Source organism: Dermacentor albipictus, chromosome 10 (genome assembly GCF_038994185.2).
Source record: "Dermacentor albipictus isolate Rhodes 1998 colony chromosome 10, USDA_Dalb.pri_finalv2, whole genome shotgun sequence".
In the NCBI taxonomy this organism is placed as follows: Eukaryota; Metazoa; Arthropoda; class Arachnida; order Ixodida; family Ixodidae; genus Dermacentor; species Dermacentor albipictus.
In genome coordinates, this window is record NC_091830.1 from 40684275 (window position 1) to 40703453 (window position 19179).

At 46.2% G+C, this 19179-nt stretch overlaps 2 protein-coding genes and 1 non-coding gene across 3 annotated transcripts; 2 read left to right on the plus strand and 1 right to left on the minus strand.

Annotated features, from left to right (window-relative positions):
- Positions 1-652: 652 nt before the first annotated feature.
- On the minus strand, positions 653-727 carry TRNAS-GGA (transfer RNA serine (anticodon GGA)). The gene has a single exon. It is a non-coding gene; the product is annotated as a tRNA-Ser (tRNA).
- Positions 728-1244: 517 nt separating this feature from the next.
- Positions 1245-7138, plus strand: LOC135907389 (uncharacterized). Its single transcript, XM_065439080.2, has 2 exons — positions 1245-1658; positions 5356-7138. Exons 1-2 carry the CDS (start codon positions 1377-1379, stop codon positions 6556-6558), a joined length of 1485 nt encoding a protein of 494 aa, XP_065295152.1. The 5' UTR covers positions 1245-1376; the 3' UTR covers positions 6559-7138.
- An 8865-nt stretch (positions 7139-16003) lies between these two features.
- Positions 16004-18130, plus strand: LOC135907390 (uncharacterized). The gene is made up of 2 exons (XM_065439081.1): positions 16004-16360; positions 17341-18130. Exons 1-2 carry the CDS (start codon positions 16076-16078, stop codon positions 17986-17988), a joined length of 933 nt encoding a protein of 310 aa, XP_065295153.1. The 5' UTR covers positions 16004-16075; the 3' UTR covers positions 17989-18130.
- The last annotated feature ends 1049 nt before the right edge of the window (positions 18131-19179 follow it).

The following is a 19179-nucleotide window of genomic DNA, read 5'->3' on the forward strand; positions in this document are numbered from 1 at the left end:
ACATGTGTTTCTTTCCTTAATGTTAATGTATATAAGTCCGCCTGAATGTATGTAACAGTTACCATATGGACTTTCAGAAATCTCATTCCTTTTTTGTTTTGGTATAAGTTGTACTTTCCTACGCTATGTTATGCTATATATCACACAGAGTGAACCTATTTCTTGTACACACCCAAAAGCGGTGTATGCTTGGCCGGTTGTGTGTGTGTGTGGTAAAGCAATTGCCACGTGCACCAGTGGCATGACCAGCAATTTGTTATTGGGCTATTTAATAAAATTCATGGATTGATTGATTAGTAGTAGCAGAAGTAGTAGTAGTAGTAGCAACAACGAAAACAGCAGCAGCAGCAGCAGCAGCAGTAGTAGTAGTAGTAGTAGGAGGAGGAAAAGTAGTAGTGATATTTTTCTTGTTTATTCTAACCTAGCAGTATAACCAATGCCTTGAGCAACTGCGCCTGTCTACTGACCGCCCCATCACTGTTGCGCATCGATATAAATTTGATAGTTTGACGTAGTAGTTCTGCGGAAACCCGCAAGGTGGAGAGAAGTAATGAATAAAGGAAATTAAGACATCCACCCGTTCGTAGCTATTGCTACAAAGGAAACCCATACGGATTCCTCGAAAGAAAGGCCTCATAGTTGAAGAAAAATTCGTCCTGGTCCGGGACTCGAACCCGGGACCACCGCCTTTCCGGGGCAGCCGCTCTACCATCTGAGCTAACCAGGCGGCTAGCAGATGGCAGGGCGAAGTCGAATTTGTCGACAACACGAAGCAAAGGCAAGAGTTTGACGTAGTAGTTCTGCGGAAACCCGCAAGGTGGAGAGAAGTAATGAATAAAGGAAATTAAGACATCCACCCGTTCGTAGCTATTGCTACAAAGGAAACCCATACGGATTCCTCGAAAGAGGAATCCGTATGGGTTTCCTTTGTAGCAATAGCTACGAACGGGTGGATGTCTTAATTTCCTTTATTCAAATTTGATAGTGGTGCACGAAAAAGGACAATCAGGAATACCAGAGAGATAAAGTGTGACTAGAAGTTATTATTTGTCTAATTTGCGGTGCTATTGATCTTTAATGATTACCTTGAAACCCAGAACGAAATACTAGTTTCTCGTTTGCTTTTTCATGCGCAATTCAGGCACGTAGCCGCTCCATGTTCCTTTGGGCGATAATGTTTGCCCGCCGTTCGGATGGACAGTGCTATCGCCTGAGTAAACAGGCACGAGTCGCGGCGGTTGCTGATTGCCTCCCGAACGCCACGATGGCACCCAGGGGCAACGTCGAAGTGCTGCTTCAAGATAAGCGGTGAAGGTTTCACTGTCGCAGTGTTCTGTAGCCGTGTGAGCGCCGGGTCCCTGCATCCAGTTGTCGCCATGCCTCCACAAGTTCATCCATACACTGTGTTCGGGTTTTCCGAAGACCTCGACTGGTGTACCCTGCACTTCCTCAGACCCGTCGACGACATCAGGGTGTGCAGTGCATGCAGAGTGGTCGCCAGGAAGAGCGCTTTCCTTGCATGTCGCCATGTTCTCTGTGAGCACTGCTATGAGCAATTGAAGGCCCGGGGCCACATCTGCGTTCTGGAGGGCGAGCTCTGTCCAGAAAACGAAGTCCACTGGAGGGAGTTTCCCCTGGAGAAGATGATGAAGAGTGAGGTAGGCGATGCGCGACGCAGACTTTCATATGTGTGGTTCTCATGGGCTATTGACTGGCTTGGTTGCTAGCCTTGTCTTGAAAACTCTCAACAAGTAGCCTCGATGTCGTGTAAGGCTGCTTTACTGTATCGGTCTGGCCGCACGCGCATGCGTACTACACGCATATCCCGAAAGATGCTTTTGGTAGAGTGTTCCACGTCGCCTATGATTGACCAACGTTGAAGTAAATGATGGCACATGAACGGTAACATGTAAGTACTTTCATGGGAATGGTCGCACCTCACGGTATGCCTTTCAGCGTGAAGAGGAGGGGCGCATCTAGTGTAGCATATTTATTTATTTATTTATTTATTTATTTATTTATTTATTTATTTATTTATTTATTTATTTATTTATTTAAAAATACCCTACACGCTGACGGAGCATTGGGTAAGGGGGTTTAGTTATTATAACGAAAGCACAAGCAAGCTAGTTAGGAACAGGGTTACAGAACAAGTGAACATCGATACGCAAGGCAGTCTATGCTGGAAAATACAAAACAAGGATCCAATACAAGCGAAAAAAATAAAGAAAGAAAACGCATCACAACAGAATATGTTTGTGATATAGGCACTATACGAGCACTTGAGTGCAAGTGAAGAAGAAAATACAACGCATCACAAAATAAGCAGATTAAGAACTAAAACTATGAATCCATGTTGCAGCGCTATTGCAAAAAAAGGTACCTCTGCGTCGTGGCGAAACGTATTGAGGTTATTATCAGAGGCGATGTCTTAGGGAAGATGACTCCACATATGGATGGCCTGTGGAAGTGCGGATGTGTTAAAAGCGTTCGTGTTACCAAATATATATACGGTAACATATATATATATAATATATAATATATATATATATATATATATATATATATATATATATATATATATATATATATATATATATATATATATATATATATATATATATATACCAAATATATATACGGCGGTTATATACGCGCCGGCAAAATTCTCTGTTTTTCTAATAAAGAGCACTCTCTCTCTCTCTCTGTTACCAAATGTTCGCATGAAGCTGAGGTGATTACGTAGCCTGCGCGACGTGAAAACGGGGCGTTCGAGGTGTAACAACGCTATTTTATTTCTGTAGACGTACTTGTGTCCCACACAAAGGCGAGACATTTCACGGCGAATGGCCAATGGTTGAAGGAAATGGTCGAGCTTGAGCTCAGTCACACTTGAATGATTGTCGTGGATCCTCCAAATATAATGGGCTGCTCTGTTCTGAACTTTAAAAAATGTTAATTTTTTAATGAGTGGAAGAAAAACAAACGCATGAGGCGCATTCAAGCTGTTGGTGGACGAAAGCTAGAATAATTTGCGAACATTAGAGGGAAAAGGACGAAGGTTGCTGCATAAACATCCTAATGTTTTTGAGCCTTTCGCCCAGGCACCAGAGAGGTGATCATAACAGGAGCGGCCTAGAGTAAGGTAAACGCGAACATATCTTTAGGATGATGATGATATTCGGGACAGAATTTCTCCTTGTATGTGGCAGAAAAATTTGAAAACCTCACACGTGCCTCCAAAAGAAATAATTTTGCATTTGTTAGTAGTTAGGGTCATGAGCAAAGCGTTACACCAGATAGAAATAATGTTAAAATCGATTTGAATGGTCAGGTGGTCCCGGGGCGGTATCTTGATCTGGATAACTTGCAGTCCTCAGCAGAGATGCTAACACTTGATACGTTATTTTGCAGGCCATTTATATCGATCAAGAAAACGAGAGGGCCTAGAAAGCTGCCCAGAAGAATGCCAGAAGAGACGTAGGAAGAGTGAGAGCAGGAATTATTAACCGTCGTGAACTGCTTGCGAAGGGAAAGAAAATTCCTAAGCCATGATAATGTGGGGGAATCTAATCGAAGGCCAGATAATTTAGAAATAAGGCGGCAATGGGCGACAAGATCAAAAGTTTTGGCAAAATCAGGAAAGATGGAATCGGTCTGTAGGCCATTGTTCACGTTAGAATGAAGGACAGAGGTGAATTGCAGTAGCTGTGTTTTGCATGAGATGTCGTTCCTGAATCCGTTCTGGCTTGGAACGAAGAATTTATTAGCCTCCAGGTGATTGCAGACGTGGGAGACGATTATACACACCAGAAGTTTACAACATATGCATGTGAGCGACATGGGATGGTAGTTTTCAGGGGAATTCTTATTTCATGATTTTAAATATGGGTATTACGTTAGCAATTTTGCAGTCGTCTTGCAGTAATCAAGATATTAGTGACTGTCGAAAGTTGTGGTTTATTATGACGCTGGATATTAAATGGGTATTTTTTAGAATTTGAAGTTAATATCATCGATACCCGTTGATGAAGATACCTTGAGCTGCTTAATTTGATGTGATACCATCCACCGGAATTTGAATAGGCTGCATGTCTTGGTAGTTGACTTCAGGTGCATATGGCACGTCAGAATGATCTTCGCGAGTGGATAAAGCGAAATACGAGTGAATAAAGTATATACTACGGAAGGAAGGGGTAAGGTACATCACGCTCCATTTTGTCAATGAAATATTTAGAAGGTGGTGGACAAAACTGGGCAAGCCGTGGGGATCGCCGATAAAACACCGCACGAACCGACTTTTGAACTATTTATCTCTCTCGACAAAAGCTAGCAGAATTTATGTGTAGAACGCTAAGAACCCCTAAAGAGCACGTAGTGAAACACGAAAACGCGTAACAGATGACCAAATTTGCTTTGAGCGTAAGAACTGCAAGTGCCTTAGGAGCCCGCTCATAGCGTTCACGAAGTCTGTAATACTTTTCAGGTGAGTTTCTGCCCAATTAAGTGCTATGTGTGAAGACTTCAGAATAACAAAATGCGTTCTGAAATTGCCCATTGTCTTTGCGGATTTACAGCTTCGTAGCTTCGCAGCTTCACAGTGCTTCACAGGGCTTTTTAAGTATGCCATCCCGACTTATATGATATATGAGTTTACAAGGATCTCCCCATGGCTGATATAAAGCGAAGCATTTCGAAGCCGTGTTTTGTGTGCTGTGGTTATTTATATTATTTTTGTGCGCAGATGAGGAATTTATAGTTTGCGCGTCGACGGAGAAGATATCTGGAAATAGGTTGCTCTGGTGATCACAAGTTCTGTGGAGAGCAGGATACATGCTGTCATCCATCGCAACTGTCCGGTGGACAACTATGATCGGTCGACGGTAGTAAGGTATTATGTCCGGCGTTGCATGCTGTCTGATAGTGGCATACGCGACAAAAATCAGAAACGTTACCAACAAAGTTTACATACAGCTGTGTTTTTCACTGTCACGCTTGCGTTGTACTTCAAGGTGCTGCCCTGCAATAGCCACTAAAAACACCTACCATTCAAAGAGTCAACAGCTTCCAGAAAACAACAATGAACACAAACACACGAGCAATATTTCTCAATATAATATACACATATCTTCAAGACCCTTTCTCAATTTTGTCTTTTTTAGAAGAAATTATTGTGTTCTACATATACAACGCTTAAACTAAAAGAAACGTTTTCTTTGTTAACACAGCTAAAGATTATACAAAGCACATTTTTTGTTAAGCATAGGAAATTTTGGTGCGACAAAAGTATTCTATCACATTATTTTAACGTCAGGAATGTTCGCCGCGGTTTCTAATTCTCTTCTATTCTGACAGGTGAGCTGCTGGAACCGAGAGAACGGCTGCCAAGCAAGTGCGGTGGTTTCCAGCATAACTCAGCACTTTCGCCGGGATTGTGCCTACCACTCCACCTCCTGCCCAAAGTGTGCGGCGACGGTTCTTCGGCGAAACATTATCGCCCACCTGGACTCCCACTGCGCCAAGCATGTCCTGACCAGAAGGTCAGTGCCACAACCAAGCGAAGGAGTTGCGAAAGAGATGAAAGAGATCCGGACGAGTCTTCAGGGCTTAGATTCCACATTTCGAAACGCATCACACAACAATGCGTCTTTGCACTCGCAGCTTCGGGAAATTACAACTGTCCACGAAGAAATTCTCGGCCCTCTATCGACGATGGTGAATGAAATGAAGAAGGTGTCGCAGACGTCGCGAGTGGCATTAAGCGCAGTTGAAATAAGGGCCAGAACTAAAGAACAGCAGATAGCACGTTTGATGCATTTAGGTGCAAGCTTATGCACTCACTTGGACGAAATTAAAAGAACTGCCGATAAATGGTGTCATGGCAGCTCAGCCCACGAAGCGACGACGGAGCGTCAGAAACTTCTTGAGGACCTGGCAGTGCTGCAGAGCGAGCTACAGAGCGTAGCAATTAAACTGGAAGAATTGAAGAAGGGGAAGGCTCTTTGTGAAACAGCAAAAGAAGAAGGTACGGCCGCACTCCGCTTGTCAGAGGTCTCAACCATGAGCGTCTTCTTTACAGGGTCAAGATTAAGTGGCAGAAACAACAGAAATAATGGACCGTTCGGAACTATCCGTATCTTCGAAGAAGTACCGAAAGGTCCCGTACAAGTCATATGGTGCGTGAAGAGGTGGCCGTCGCGAAAGGATGATCTGCAAGCCTATAGATTCTTCGTCGAAGAGGCAGACATCTCTATTCTAAATAGAGACGTGACAAACTATATATTTATTCTTACATGTCGGACAAATGTGATCAACTTTTGTGTGTGGGACGAGCAAAAACTAGATGCTCCTCTCATTCTGTCCCCCAAAATGATTAAGGTTTGCACTGTCAATGAAAAAGTGTGTCACATGTTAAACTTCGATGAATGTTTAGGAGAACTTAAACGAGGTACCCTAAGATCACGAAGGTATTTTTCTGATTATCTTCCCGTTCGGAATTTTGACGATTGCACAAGCACTGAGCACAACCTAGAACTATGCTTCACATTTTTGTACTGACCTCTGAAATGGACTGAGATTGGCCTTAGCAAGGCGCATATGTCTGTTGCTAATCTAACCGGACCAAGGTCATTGGGGTCAGCGTAGAAGAAATCATTGCAAGTTATTAAGCAATCCTTTTCATATAGCGTCATAACCATCATGTACTAAGTGCTCTGCCAGTTAGTGTTAGGCAGTATGTGATACAGACTGCGAAAGCTCACTGTAATACTGCATAGTGACATTGCGTAGCGTTATGTTCATTGAATCGTCCTCACTCACTTTTTGACTTGGATCCATGTATTTCATTATTTGCTTACCATTCTGACCAGTGAACCTGCAAATATTCCGCCTCATCGGGGCCTTATCTCCTTGCCTACTCACCTACTTGTCTGACCTTTGTCCTGAATTCGTGCAGTTGTATCGACGGGACAATCCTGGACCTCATTTAATCAAATGAGCCGTCTTGCTTCCTTTACTGACATTACTGCGTTCTCTCATGTCTTTCTCTCTTTTTTTGCTTTTCTTCATGCGGACAAAAGTGCAGCCGTCAATTGCATATGTCGAGGTGAATTTCTACTGCTGTGTTTTCAATAAAGAATTCTGCAGAACATATCAACGATGTTTTTGAATGCTAGAGAACAGGCTAACGTACCTAGAGAGCTAATCGCTTTGTATGTTAAAGGAATGATGCACTTGTACGCGTATATCAGTCACAGCAAGGATATTTATGACGTGGTTGTTATTTCATTGTGGATTTCTCTCTGAACGTAGCCGTTAACCTACACATGTGTGGATCTAGTGCATGTAGCTCTCATGTGCCTGTTGTGACCTGCAGAGCGAGTGTTGGTGTAAAAGGCGTCTGCCATTCTCCTCTCCTACTGCCATCCTCCTCTCCCACAGCCACCTTAGCGACAGAGGGTGGCGGGAGGAAGGATGTCTTTCCCGAGCATTTAACTATGACACCCAAACCACTGGAAACCTGAAAGCTGTCCCGTGGAAGCACGTACGCCTCAAAGTGGCACAGTACTCGCCGTTCGATTTGACAGCGAACCCACCTTTCCACTCTGTTGCACCAGAGCCCGCGGCCTGTGCATCAGCGCCTTTTAAAGCGAAGCTTTCTTTGTGAACCCTCCTTGATTTTCCTGACTGAGACCAGTGCTGCTGTCTTTCAGAATTCCTCATACATAAAGGACTTAACTACGCATCCGATGGTAGGATCTGACCTCTGGCCCCCTGGTATGATTTAGTTTGCATAGGTTGATTCGGCATTGTTTACTCGGTAGTGCATTCTCAGTTGCACGATTAGAATTGTTCTGGCCACCACTCAGTCGAGTATACAGTGGGGAAGAGAAACCACGAAGATGATTGTTAACGAAACACGTACATAATTGAAACAAACCATCACACACGCAAACCCCTTAAAAAGGTGTCAAGACTAACAAGAAAGTTCATGCACCTCTGGATGTTCGCACACAAGTAAACAATTATATAGAACAGCAAGGCCTGCGAAAGGTCGCAATTAGTTGACATGTGGTACAATGCAGCTGCAATGCGTCGGTCGCGTAGCATCAGTCGCTGCTTGCTTCTTTAGGATCATTCGCAGCTCGGCCAAGGATTCACAGGAGGGGAGTAGTAGGATGTTCTTGCCTTGAGCACCATATCACCAGGACCCGCGTACACCCCAGCCTGGAGGTAGGACGGAAGCCGGGCCACCGCTGAAGTTTTGAAGTTCGAGCCCGCAGCGTGCCAGATTGCCTCCTCCGCCCGACGCTCACGACATTTTGAGGTTCGGACCTGCAGCCTAACAGCCTCGCTTCTTCCTCTCCGCACACCAGGCATGCTCTCCTCGATGGAACGAAAAAACCTTCCGTCTTCTTCTTTTCTTTTCCTCCCTCTTCCAAAGCTCGTGTGTCTTCGTGATTGGCTGTTGGTTGAACTGCACGTTTTCCGAGCTTGCGCCGAATCCCACTATTCGTTTTATTCTTTCAGAGCCACTGGCTGTCCGTCACACCAGACACCCGCAGGTTAGTCTGTATACATGACAAAAGTCCCCCTTTTCAGAAAACGTTTTTGAAGAGGGAATCACAAGAAAAAACTGCGGCGATGCGCGTGGACTCCTGAGACTTCAAAGAGTACCTGCATTAAACAGATTGAGCGACATAGAGAATTCAAGCAACGAAAAAAATCATGAACTTCCTAACGCTTGTTTCAATAGATGACGTTTACCTACTGTAATAATAAGCTCCAACATTTTACGAGCCTCTCATGTGCTCGACCTTGAAAGAATATTCCTGAAGGGCTAAAAGCCATCGAAGAACTCTGCTGTTAAGATGCTTGACCCGCGACAAATTCAATAGAGGTTGGTGTCTTGTTTGTACTGTGAATGTAGTGGCATATAGAAAAGGTGCAACTTCTCGATCACCTTTGCTAATGCTAAGCATATATTGCGTCCACAGTACGCATCCACATATTGGACAACCTGTACATAGTATCTCATTGTACCATAACATTATCACCCGCCACCTACCTTTCCCTGTATTTTCCACTTCCCCTTTCCCCAGTGAGGAGTAGCAGGCTAGAGCCACATTGCAGTGAGGAGTAGCAGGCTCGAGACAGCAGGCCAGAGGCCGACCTCTCCTCTTTTCTCTTCATTAAAATTCTACTCTCTCTCTCTCTCTTTCAATGGCGGAAAAGCGTGTGTCGAATATCGCCTGCTTCAGCGTGAAATCTTGGTAAGACGTCGTCAATTTCCGGTTTTCTACCACGATAAACGAGGAAGTTTACAACGCGTCTAGTGTTTGGCTCTCTTCATAATGCTTCAGCATGTTGATGTGGAAAAATTTAGGGGTACCGCCAACGTTCAACCAGCTGTCAAAGTTATTTTTCTTTCCAGTGACTACAAATGGTTCCTTCAATTGCATCATCTGTTTGCTTTCACTGATTGGGAAGAGCACGAGTGCGCGTTCTCCTATCTTCAGTGTTAGGCAGCAAATGTCTCGGCGCAGTGTCCTTTCCGAGTCCTCTTAGCTTTACACAAGCTGAAGTGAGCTGCCTTCAAGGTCTCTTCTAGTTGGTTTCTGAGGTCGAGGACAAGTGTGTATCGCGTTTCAACATCTTCCTTGATCGGATCTCTTGTCCAGAGATCCTTGAGTGTGACCAAGGGTCCTCCTACTTGACATCCGTATATCAGTTCTAATGATGAAACGCCGAGGCTCGTTTGGGGAACCTCACGGTACGCAAAACGAAGAGGGGTGAGATATCGATCCCAGGCTTTCGGCTTTTCTTGGCATAGCTATCGCAGCGTCACTTTAAGGGTACCGTTGAAGTGCGCCACCTTTCCATTGCACATAAGATAATAAGGCGTTGAGTTCAGGTGCTTGATCGCGAGTAAAGCATTTATTTCTCTCATCAACTCTGACGCAAAATAATATGTCTGGTCACAGAATCTCGCGTGGGAAACCGACCCTTGAGAACATCTCAACCAGCCCTTGGACTACGCTTGCTCAGTCGATGGAAAGTAGCGGGACGGCGTCCGTGATTTGTGTTGCGAAATCCATAAGAGAGAGTATATACTCGTTGCCCTTAATCAATGTTGGGCTCGAAGGGCCGACGATATCTACCGTGCTCCATTCTAATGGGGTATCAGTAAGCAGCATTCGTCCAAGTCGAGCTTTGTACACTCTACCCTTGGGAAAGTTTGTTGTGAGGCATCACACGACCTCGCCAATTTTTCAACGTCCTCTTGGATGCCGGGACAATCAAATGATCGTAGGACCCTTTCCGTGGCTTTCAGAATGCCTTGATTCCCAGACAATGAGTTGTCATGCCCAATGTTAAGGGCTTCGGGGCATAGGCACTTCGGTACCGCAGCTTGTTCGATTATTTTTCCCGGGCACATTTAATGGGCTCGGTACAATGCGCCCTCAACCAGGTAGAATGTATGGACGGATGCACATTTTCCCGGAATATTTCTTTCCGCTTTCTTTCTACAAGCTGGAAGTGTGTCTTCCTGCTGTTTTGTCCGAAAAATTTCTCTCGACAGTTTCAAAGCTCCAACGTCTAATAGAGAATATGGCTTCGAGATCTTGGCACCCACTATAACTAGAAGAGAACGGCTATCTTCTTTAGATGTGTTCATTTCACTTGGTGAACTTGCTACAGGAGTAGACGAGGACGCTTTCCAATTGAGATCTGGTTCCACGAATCGGCGTGATCCAGGAACGTTACCAATGATCAAACAATGGTCTTTCCATGCACTTTGCAACCAAAACACCGGTGAAGTACGGTGATGAATTGTTTACCTCTACTTCCGGAACAGTAGTATAATACATTGAGTGCCTAGCATTTCTGCTCCCGGTACATGAGCTCGTCGCAAGAGTATACTGTTGCTTCCTTTATCCCTCAGCTTCCACATGGTCTGTCCAAAAAGCTGCCCTTTAAACACCGGCAAGCCAAGACTTCCTCGGCCAGAGACCCAAAGCAATAAGCGAAGGCTGTTCATTTCGCTGTTTGGTATCACTTTCAAAGCCTTCCCTTGCTTCTTTTTGCTGGCAGAGAGGTATTATGCAGCACGCCGATGAGCCCTTGGCACCAGGTTCATTCCATTTGCATGATTGCACGTCGTGTCCATATTTGGGGCGATGTTCGCAGTGTCGCTGTTTTATCTTAGTACGGCAATTCGATGTGTTGCGCCCAACCTGTTTACATACGAAGCAACAGACTTGCGACTTCACCGCTTGCTCATCATCCGTTCCTTTTCAGGGCTTTGTTCCAGCTTCTCGATCCTTGAACACCAGTAAATTACGTTGTCTCTTAGCCTCGAAATGGTGATGTGCTGCTTGCGAGGCCTCATCCACTGTCTTGCACTTTCTCTTACGAAGGAAAAGCGCCAAACAACTATGGCAGTCGTTCAGGAATTGTTCTGCGACTATCAAGCCTCGAACCACATTGAACGTTCTCCCTTGGTTGGCTATTTCCGCCCAGCGGTGGAAATTGCAACTTAAACTAAATGTTTTGCAACCAAATGTGGTGCCTGCAATTTTGTTTCCATTCATGTTACGCACCATGTAGCCTCATACAGTAGTTATACGGTTGCTGCGACATACAGTTACTAGCGCGAGCAAGACTACGGAAAAAAGGTGGGACAGTACAGAGCGCCACGCTTCAATTGACAAGCTTTATCCAGAGAACATGCAGAGAGGCCATTGTGTGCTCGGTGGTGTGCTCGGTAGCATACGGTGGCCTCTGTGCATGTTTTTCCGAGTAAAGCTTGTCAGTTGAAGTCCAGCGCTCTGTCCTGTCCCGCCTACTTTCCGTAGTCTTGTTCGGGCTAGTAACTGTCACAGCAACTGCATTAGCACCGCTAGCTCAACTGTCATCGTTAATTAAAGTGTTTACGCGCCCCACAGGTCCCAACTTCATTCTTATAGAAGCTTTCATTCATTCACTGTATCATGATGAAATACCACATCAGGCGAACACACACTGTGACAAGTCCACGAATGGCTTCCACGAGGACGAAGGGGATATTTGATGCTTCTCGAATAAAGACTGGTAATTAGAGGTGTAAACAAAGAAAAGTACGACACATGCTGTATAGACTAATACAAAGGCCGCACTTTGGCTAGCGGTTTCAGCGAGGCGTGGCCCCTGCACGGGACCTGGTCAATTGGTCTGTTCTAAGCAGCAGGAAGTCCACGTATTCCCGCGGAACATTCCCCGATTTTCTCGCTTCGACGAGCTCCTCTTTCTTCTTCAGCCTCCGACGTACACAATCGTAGACGTCGAGTTTGCGGACGGATTGCCGTGCGCCTCGGCATACGCGACGCCCTTGAGCCTCGTAAGCCATCAAACGCTTCCTCTCCGTTGAGGACTGACGGATGAGCCGAAGCTGGCCGCGTTTACTGCGAAAATTTGCTATAGAGAGAAAAGATGGCACCGGCGACTTGCGTGCTGCCACGGAGGAACGCGGAGGAGCCGGTCGTGTCCGCTACCGTAAATCGGAGCTAACGGCGAAAGAAGTCAAAAAGGTCAAATAAGGAGGCTACATGCAAGCTCTGTTTGAGGGAGGTGACAGCCTTTGTAAGGGTACTTGCCGGTGACAGCCTTTGTAAGGGTACTTGCCGGTGACAGCCTTTGTAAGGGTACTTGCCGGTGACAGCCTTTGTAAGCGTACTTGCCGGTGACAGCCTTTGTAAGGGTACTTTCCGGTGACAGCCTTTGTAAGCGTACTTGCCGGTGACAGCCTTTGTAAGGGTACTTGCCGGTGACAGCCTTTGTAAGGGTACTTGCCGGTGACAGCCTTTGTAAGCGTACTTGCCGGTGACAGCCTTTGTAAGGGTACTTGCCGGTGACAGCCTTTGTAAGCGTACTTGCCGGTGACAGCCTTTGTAAGGGTACTTGCCGGTGACAGCCTTTGTAAGCGTACTTGCCGGTGACAGCTAAATTAGCGGGTTAAGCTTTGCGACAAATTAGGAAGTGTGCGGAATCAAAATGGCTAAAGACCAGCCGACAGACCATGTTTTCCGCAAGCTTTGGTGACGTGAAACTAATTACCTTTTCTTCAGTAAACTTTAGCCTCAGCAGCCACAGACACACAGCGTGTCTGAGCGGACTACGCGGCACGTTTACGTTTTTGTTGGAAAGTCTACTAGGCAGTCTTCATCGCAGCCGACTTCGAAAAACACCCTTTATGTAGTACGCACAAGTGGAAGGCAACGACAATGCTTAATGCATTCCCCTTCCTTGACGCTAGAGAATACGGCCACGAGCACGCCACTGTGTCTTCTAACTTGTTGTTTTACACGTGGCGCGCGACATGCAATAAAAGAAAGAAGTTTGATGTATTAAAATAAATAGAAAAGGCGACTAGTATAATAAAGGTGCATGTAGGTTTCGTGGGCGTATTGGTATACAACTAAATTAAACAAATTTAATAGATCGCGCGCCAACATGGCTACATCTGAGCACGACCAAAAAAAAGCAGGAATGCGTCGCTACTTCAAGCGAGATAGGAAATCAAAATGGCTACTCGCCAAATTTGGCAGTAAATAGTGGTCGAAATTTTGGTGTTGTCACCACCCTAAAACTGAGCTTGCATGTAGGTCAAAGTTCTGCTCCCGCAATCTAGTACCGGCACTCACAACATCGCCGACGCGCGCACGGGCATCAGCGCACCGAAAGTTTCATTTCTCAGTTGCATTTTTTTTCCACAAGTTTTGTCTGCCAAACTTGGGGGTGCGGCCTATACAGCGGCACTCTATGATACGGTATCCAAACGTACTTACGAATTATCCACCCTAACCGTCCACTTCTTATATGACGAGTCCGCAAGGCCAGAGAACTGGGAGAAGAATTAAATTGCTACCAACGAAAATTATTGTGAAAGTAGAAGCGTAGCCTACGCAGACCGCAAAATAATATGGACACCCTAGCAGTACTTCCGCAGCCTGCTAGCGTGGATAACGGTGCTTGATGATTGCAGCGCAAGTTCTCGTAGGCGTGTTTTACTAGACAATGTGACAATGACGACATTCGCAGGCTGACCACAACGGCCGCACGGTGACAACAAAATCGCGACAGCGTGGCGACGAGTAAGCGATAACGCCGACATGACGACAGATGACGTTTTGGCTCTTGCTCTCTAGCGTTATGCCCAAGAGACTGGGGTGCTCCATCACGTATGAGGAACTGCTTGATGCTGGATCCTCAGTGCTGCTCCTCTTCCCCCGTTCGCTAACTCATTTTCCTTTCCCCACTTCTACCACGAGCCAGCATTTTCGAAATAAAACGCTCCATCCATTCAAGTGCAAGTGACCTGTGAAACAAAGTATACGCGATTACCTTCAAATCTAAAAATGCGTATCTGCATGGAAGTGACAATCACGAGACGGCATGTCCCCTTGCCTAGAACAATGGAAGCCGACGTCCGAAGACGCAGGTCTCTCTTGTTAGGTCGCCGTTGGTCACTTCAAAGCTTCTTCTGACAACCACTCGTCTAGTTCACGAGTATTAGACATCCAAGCGAGAAAGAATCTCACGTGAAGGTGGAGGCCTGTATTGACGAACAGCGATAAAATCCCGGGCTGTCGCTGAAATCGACCTTTCGACAAGTGGACCTGTGTACGTCATGACAGCAACGGCTGCAGTTGCTGCTCTGACGGAGACGAGTCCTCCAAAATACACAAAATACTCCGGCTCTTTTCGGCTCCTTGTTTTCTTTGTCTATTTCTCTCCAGGTTGTTCCACAAGCAATACTTTGTACCTCGACGTCTACGTACTCGCTGACCTTTTTTTAACGCGCGGGCTAGTTTTGAACTGCCAAGCGTGTTCGAATACGAAACTTTTCCAAGGTAATTGAGGCCTAACTTAGCTGAAAAATTAAGCTTGAAGTAACGAGTCGAAAATACGAAAATAATGGCAGAAAGAATAAATAATCAAATACGGAAGCCGGGTAAGTCGACCGACATGCCCTCAAACTTGCACCAGCCCTTTTACGAGCAACACGAGAAAGATTATAGCAGTTTGTTCGAGCACCATTACGACTACGATAAATTACGTTAATTACGCAGAATTATGTGACCCTCTATGCTGGTGTTTATGCACAAACACAAATTTTGTGTGCTTCGCTAAACAACTGCTTCAAAAAGCATCAGATTGACAGTGCGAACAAGATGAACTCCATCAAGAGAACGACAATCAACGTCGTGGTGATTATTCATTAAAGCTTGCATCTCTCTCTCTCTCTCTCTATTTTCCATTCAATATATGATTGGAAAAGCCGAAAGACAAGCATTTCGAGCTGTTGCTAAGAAACTATCTTTTTCATTTATGTTAGCATTATGTGGACTCTATGGAATTTTTCCTACAGCCAGTATTCGGCCAAATTAAACTGTATTCGAAATTACCGGCGCTCGCACACCACTACGCTGTGCTCACATCATAACACAACGTACGCCGGCTGTGACCACCTTCTCGCCGCAACAGTACTGCGCCCTCCATTATTCTTCTCGTCTGTCCTGCTACACCTGTATTGAAAACGTGAAATAAACGCTCCTACTGGGTAATTTTTTTCTCTCACTTCATCAAGCCCGTTTTCGCGACCTTCGCTCGACATACCTTCTCCCTGGACGCATACCGAGATAAAATGCTGGATACATGGCCCTCACTTCCTTTCCCTATTGCACTACGTGCACAAAACAAATCTTATCCTCTATCTGTAACTGCGTACTTATTGTGCCTAAAGACAGGCTTCCCAACCAAAAAAAAATTTAGAAGTACACTGCGAGACGCGACGCAAGTCGCCCAACTCCAGTTTTATCCCACGCCTGCGGCGCCAACGAGATTGTCAGAAAAGCGAAATATCAGCGCTCTTCTTGGGGGCAAACACGAGTCGGCAGGATGCGATAAGGGAGCGATAGTCGCCGTGCCAAATAGTAGAGAATACGAAGTGCACAGTCGTCTGCCTACAGCATCGCTCGGACGGCGCGGTGGGCTTGTAAGCGGCGTTTCGGGGCGCGTGTTTTAGTCTGACACCATGCCACACGAGAGGGACTCGTACAAGCTGTTCGGGTTTTCGGAGGAGCTGGACTGGAAGCCCCTGCACTTCGTCCAGCAGCCGATAGACGACGCAAGAGTGTGCAGCGCGTGCGGATTCGTGCCCAAGAGAAGCGGCTTCCTGCCGTGTCGTCACGTGATGTGCGAGCCGTGCTTCGATCAGTGCAGGAACAGAGGCCACATCTGCGTCATGGACGGCGAGGCGTGCCCGGAGGCCGGAGTCCACTGGAGGGAATTTCCCGTCGACAAGCTCGTCGACAGAGAGGTATGCGATTATCGCTATTTGCGCTTCTAAGATGAAAGCTGTTTATTTAGAAAGAAACTGCCCTACTTTCGCTTTATGCCTGAACCGTTACAACGATATCACTAATGAAAGAAAGCCTTTATGGAATCGGCGCCCCAGGTTGAAACTGATTGAAAACGAAATTCCGCGATCTTGTCCGACATTCTACCGTCCGAATAAGGTCGCTTTTGTTTCAATGATAGAAATTTATGTTGCCGATATGACGTCCCTTTGTTACGCCAGCTTTTAGGGCGCAGCTTTTACGCGGTTTTCCTGCGTTGAGCGTCGGCGTAACCGAGCGAAAGAACAGGGCGAAGGCGATGAAAGACGGCTATAACGAAGAGAGCGCAAGGAGTAAAGGTGAGGAGGATGGTGCCGCCGAACCATGAGGCGGAAAGCGGAGGAGGGTATGACGAAAACCTGAGATGATAAGCGTAGTGCCACGTAAGATGGGCTCTGCGGCGACGAACGCTACGAGATGGCGCCAGAGTAGCGCACCGTCCTCCGTTCACAGATGTCATGCGCAGACAGCGTCGACCGATACCATATATGGAAACAAAGCGCTGCATGAGCAGAGGGCTTGTCTGCGGCGGCTGATGTGATAACTGATTACCCGATTATCGCGGTAGTCCCGGCAGATACCTGATTATTGGGGCAGTGGCGCCGCACTTCGCTCCGCTTGCAATGTGCCGCACGAGAGAGATTGTCCGCACCAGGCAATATATCGCGAAATGAAAACACCCTATTGAGATGCACTCAAATTTCACATTCAGGAATATCGTAATCGTCTGTGAAATTTTCATTGACTATAGGAAACCTTCTCGTGATAAAGGCTTGCGATATTAATATTTCTCGCACTTCCAGGCATTCGATGTTGCCTTCAACAACTGCTTTTTGTGTTCAACTATTCTGATACAAACCCAGTGTTAATACAACATTTCTTAATATTTTTTTAACTGCAGGTCACCTGCTGGAACAAGAAGTATGGCTGCGAAACCATCACTACAGTCGCAAGCATAGTCAACCACTTTTACGAAAAGTGCGCCCACCATTCCACGCGCTGTCACAAGTGCTCGGCGACGGTTCTTCAGAGAGACATGATTGAACACCTGGAGTCACGTTGCTCTGCCCACGTCCTGGGCAGGAAGTCCTCGCCGTCAAGTTCAGAACACTTAGGCAGAGAGGAAATACAAAACGTCCAAACAGTACTACACAACATAAAGCAATCCTTACAGAACGCTGCCACTGAAAACGAACACTTAAGTTCGAGAATCGACGTACTTGACCGAGAGCGCATCGATGCGCAGGGAGAACTGGGGGACATCATCAGGGAAGTGGCGGAGCGAATCAATCTGACACTGGCGGTTATCGAAGGAAACGTCGAAAGAGACGAAGAGGTTCAGCGGGAGTTCGATGCCCTGAAGGCGACTTTGGAAGAGCGAGTGGCCGCTGTAAAAGCGACGATGGAAGCTTTCATGCGGGAACACGACGCGCAAGCCGACCTCAGAACCAAGGCGCACAGTGACGTGGTGCGAACTGTGAGCGATGTGCACCGAGAGGTGCAGCGCATGAAATCCGAGCTGGAAGACATCCAAGCACGAGATGTGTAAAGAGTCTCTTCTTTCGAACAGCGTCGTCGACTGGCCTCTACGACCACCCTCTTAGTCTGATTATACTCATATGTTCAATTTTGTAAAGGGTGAATGTTTTTTCTAGAAAGTTCCCCCGCTACAAAGGAAATAAGCTTTCGAGAGTGCGGATTTTTTTTGCAAATCAATGCAGTTAAACCAGTGAGTATTACATGCATATATTAAAGGTTCTCTTTTTGTGCCTAGATCCTCGTTTCACATACATTTGCACTAAATTTACGTGCATATGTGTTCCGCTGTTATGCATTTAGTCCCAGCATTTCAACTAAAACAGTAGCAATTTGTCGCTGATGACAGAAAAGGTACGCTACATATTCTGGGAACATATCCGCACAAATTATCTATAAATTCTTTATAACTTCTCTATGAATTCTCTATAACAGCATTCAGAGCGTTTCTGAGAAACTAACAGCGTCATTATACGGTACTCTACCAAACGCAGACGGTCCTAAACTGGGATTACTTGCACACTAATGTTCTCCCTGGCACAGAGGTGGAACATCAGCCATAGCTTAAACAAAGAGATGCCTTTGACTACCGAATCCGCGATAACATTAAAAATGTATTGGCACTAACATTTCACTTTCTGCCTCTGAAAGCGGGCAGAAATGGCCCCACTAAGTGTCGAATCGGGTTATCGAACGTATGGTGAAACTTGCACTGCTCTGGCGTGTCGTACTCGTGCGCCAGAATCAATCCAGCTGAAGTCGTACACCGTGGCAGCGCAACATGCAGCAGGAATGGCAACCGAGCCGGTTCTTTGCTCTGGACACATCGGTTTGGATGGTGACAGGCTCTGTGCGTGCGCTTCGTGTAGGGATTAGGTCGGTGGTGCGAGCGTGCAACTATCGAATGCAACTATCGACGAGCATTCACAGCGATGCTGTTAAGGGCTACTTTCTCTACTATCGTGTCCGCGTATCCCGAAGGTAGGACGGAGATATCGTATCCCGAAGACAGGATACGGGCCGACCCGCGGCGAAAGTGACGCAAGAGTTAAGCCCTCCCCATACGTGGGCCGATCTCGAAGATAATGCAGTGTCGAACTGACATGCAGTGGAGGTGAAGCGGGCCTTAAGCACTCCCTATACGTGGGCTGTTCCCAAGAATAGTGCAATGCCGGGCCGAGCCACGGCGAAGGTGCAGTTCGCC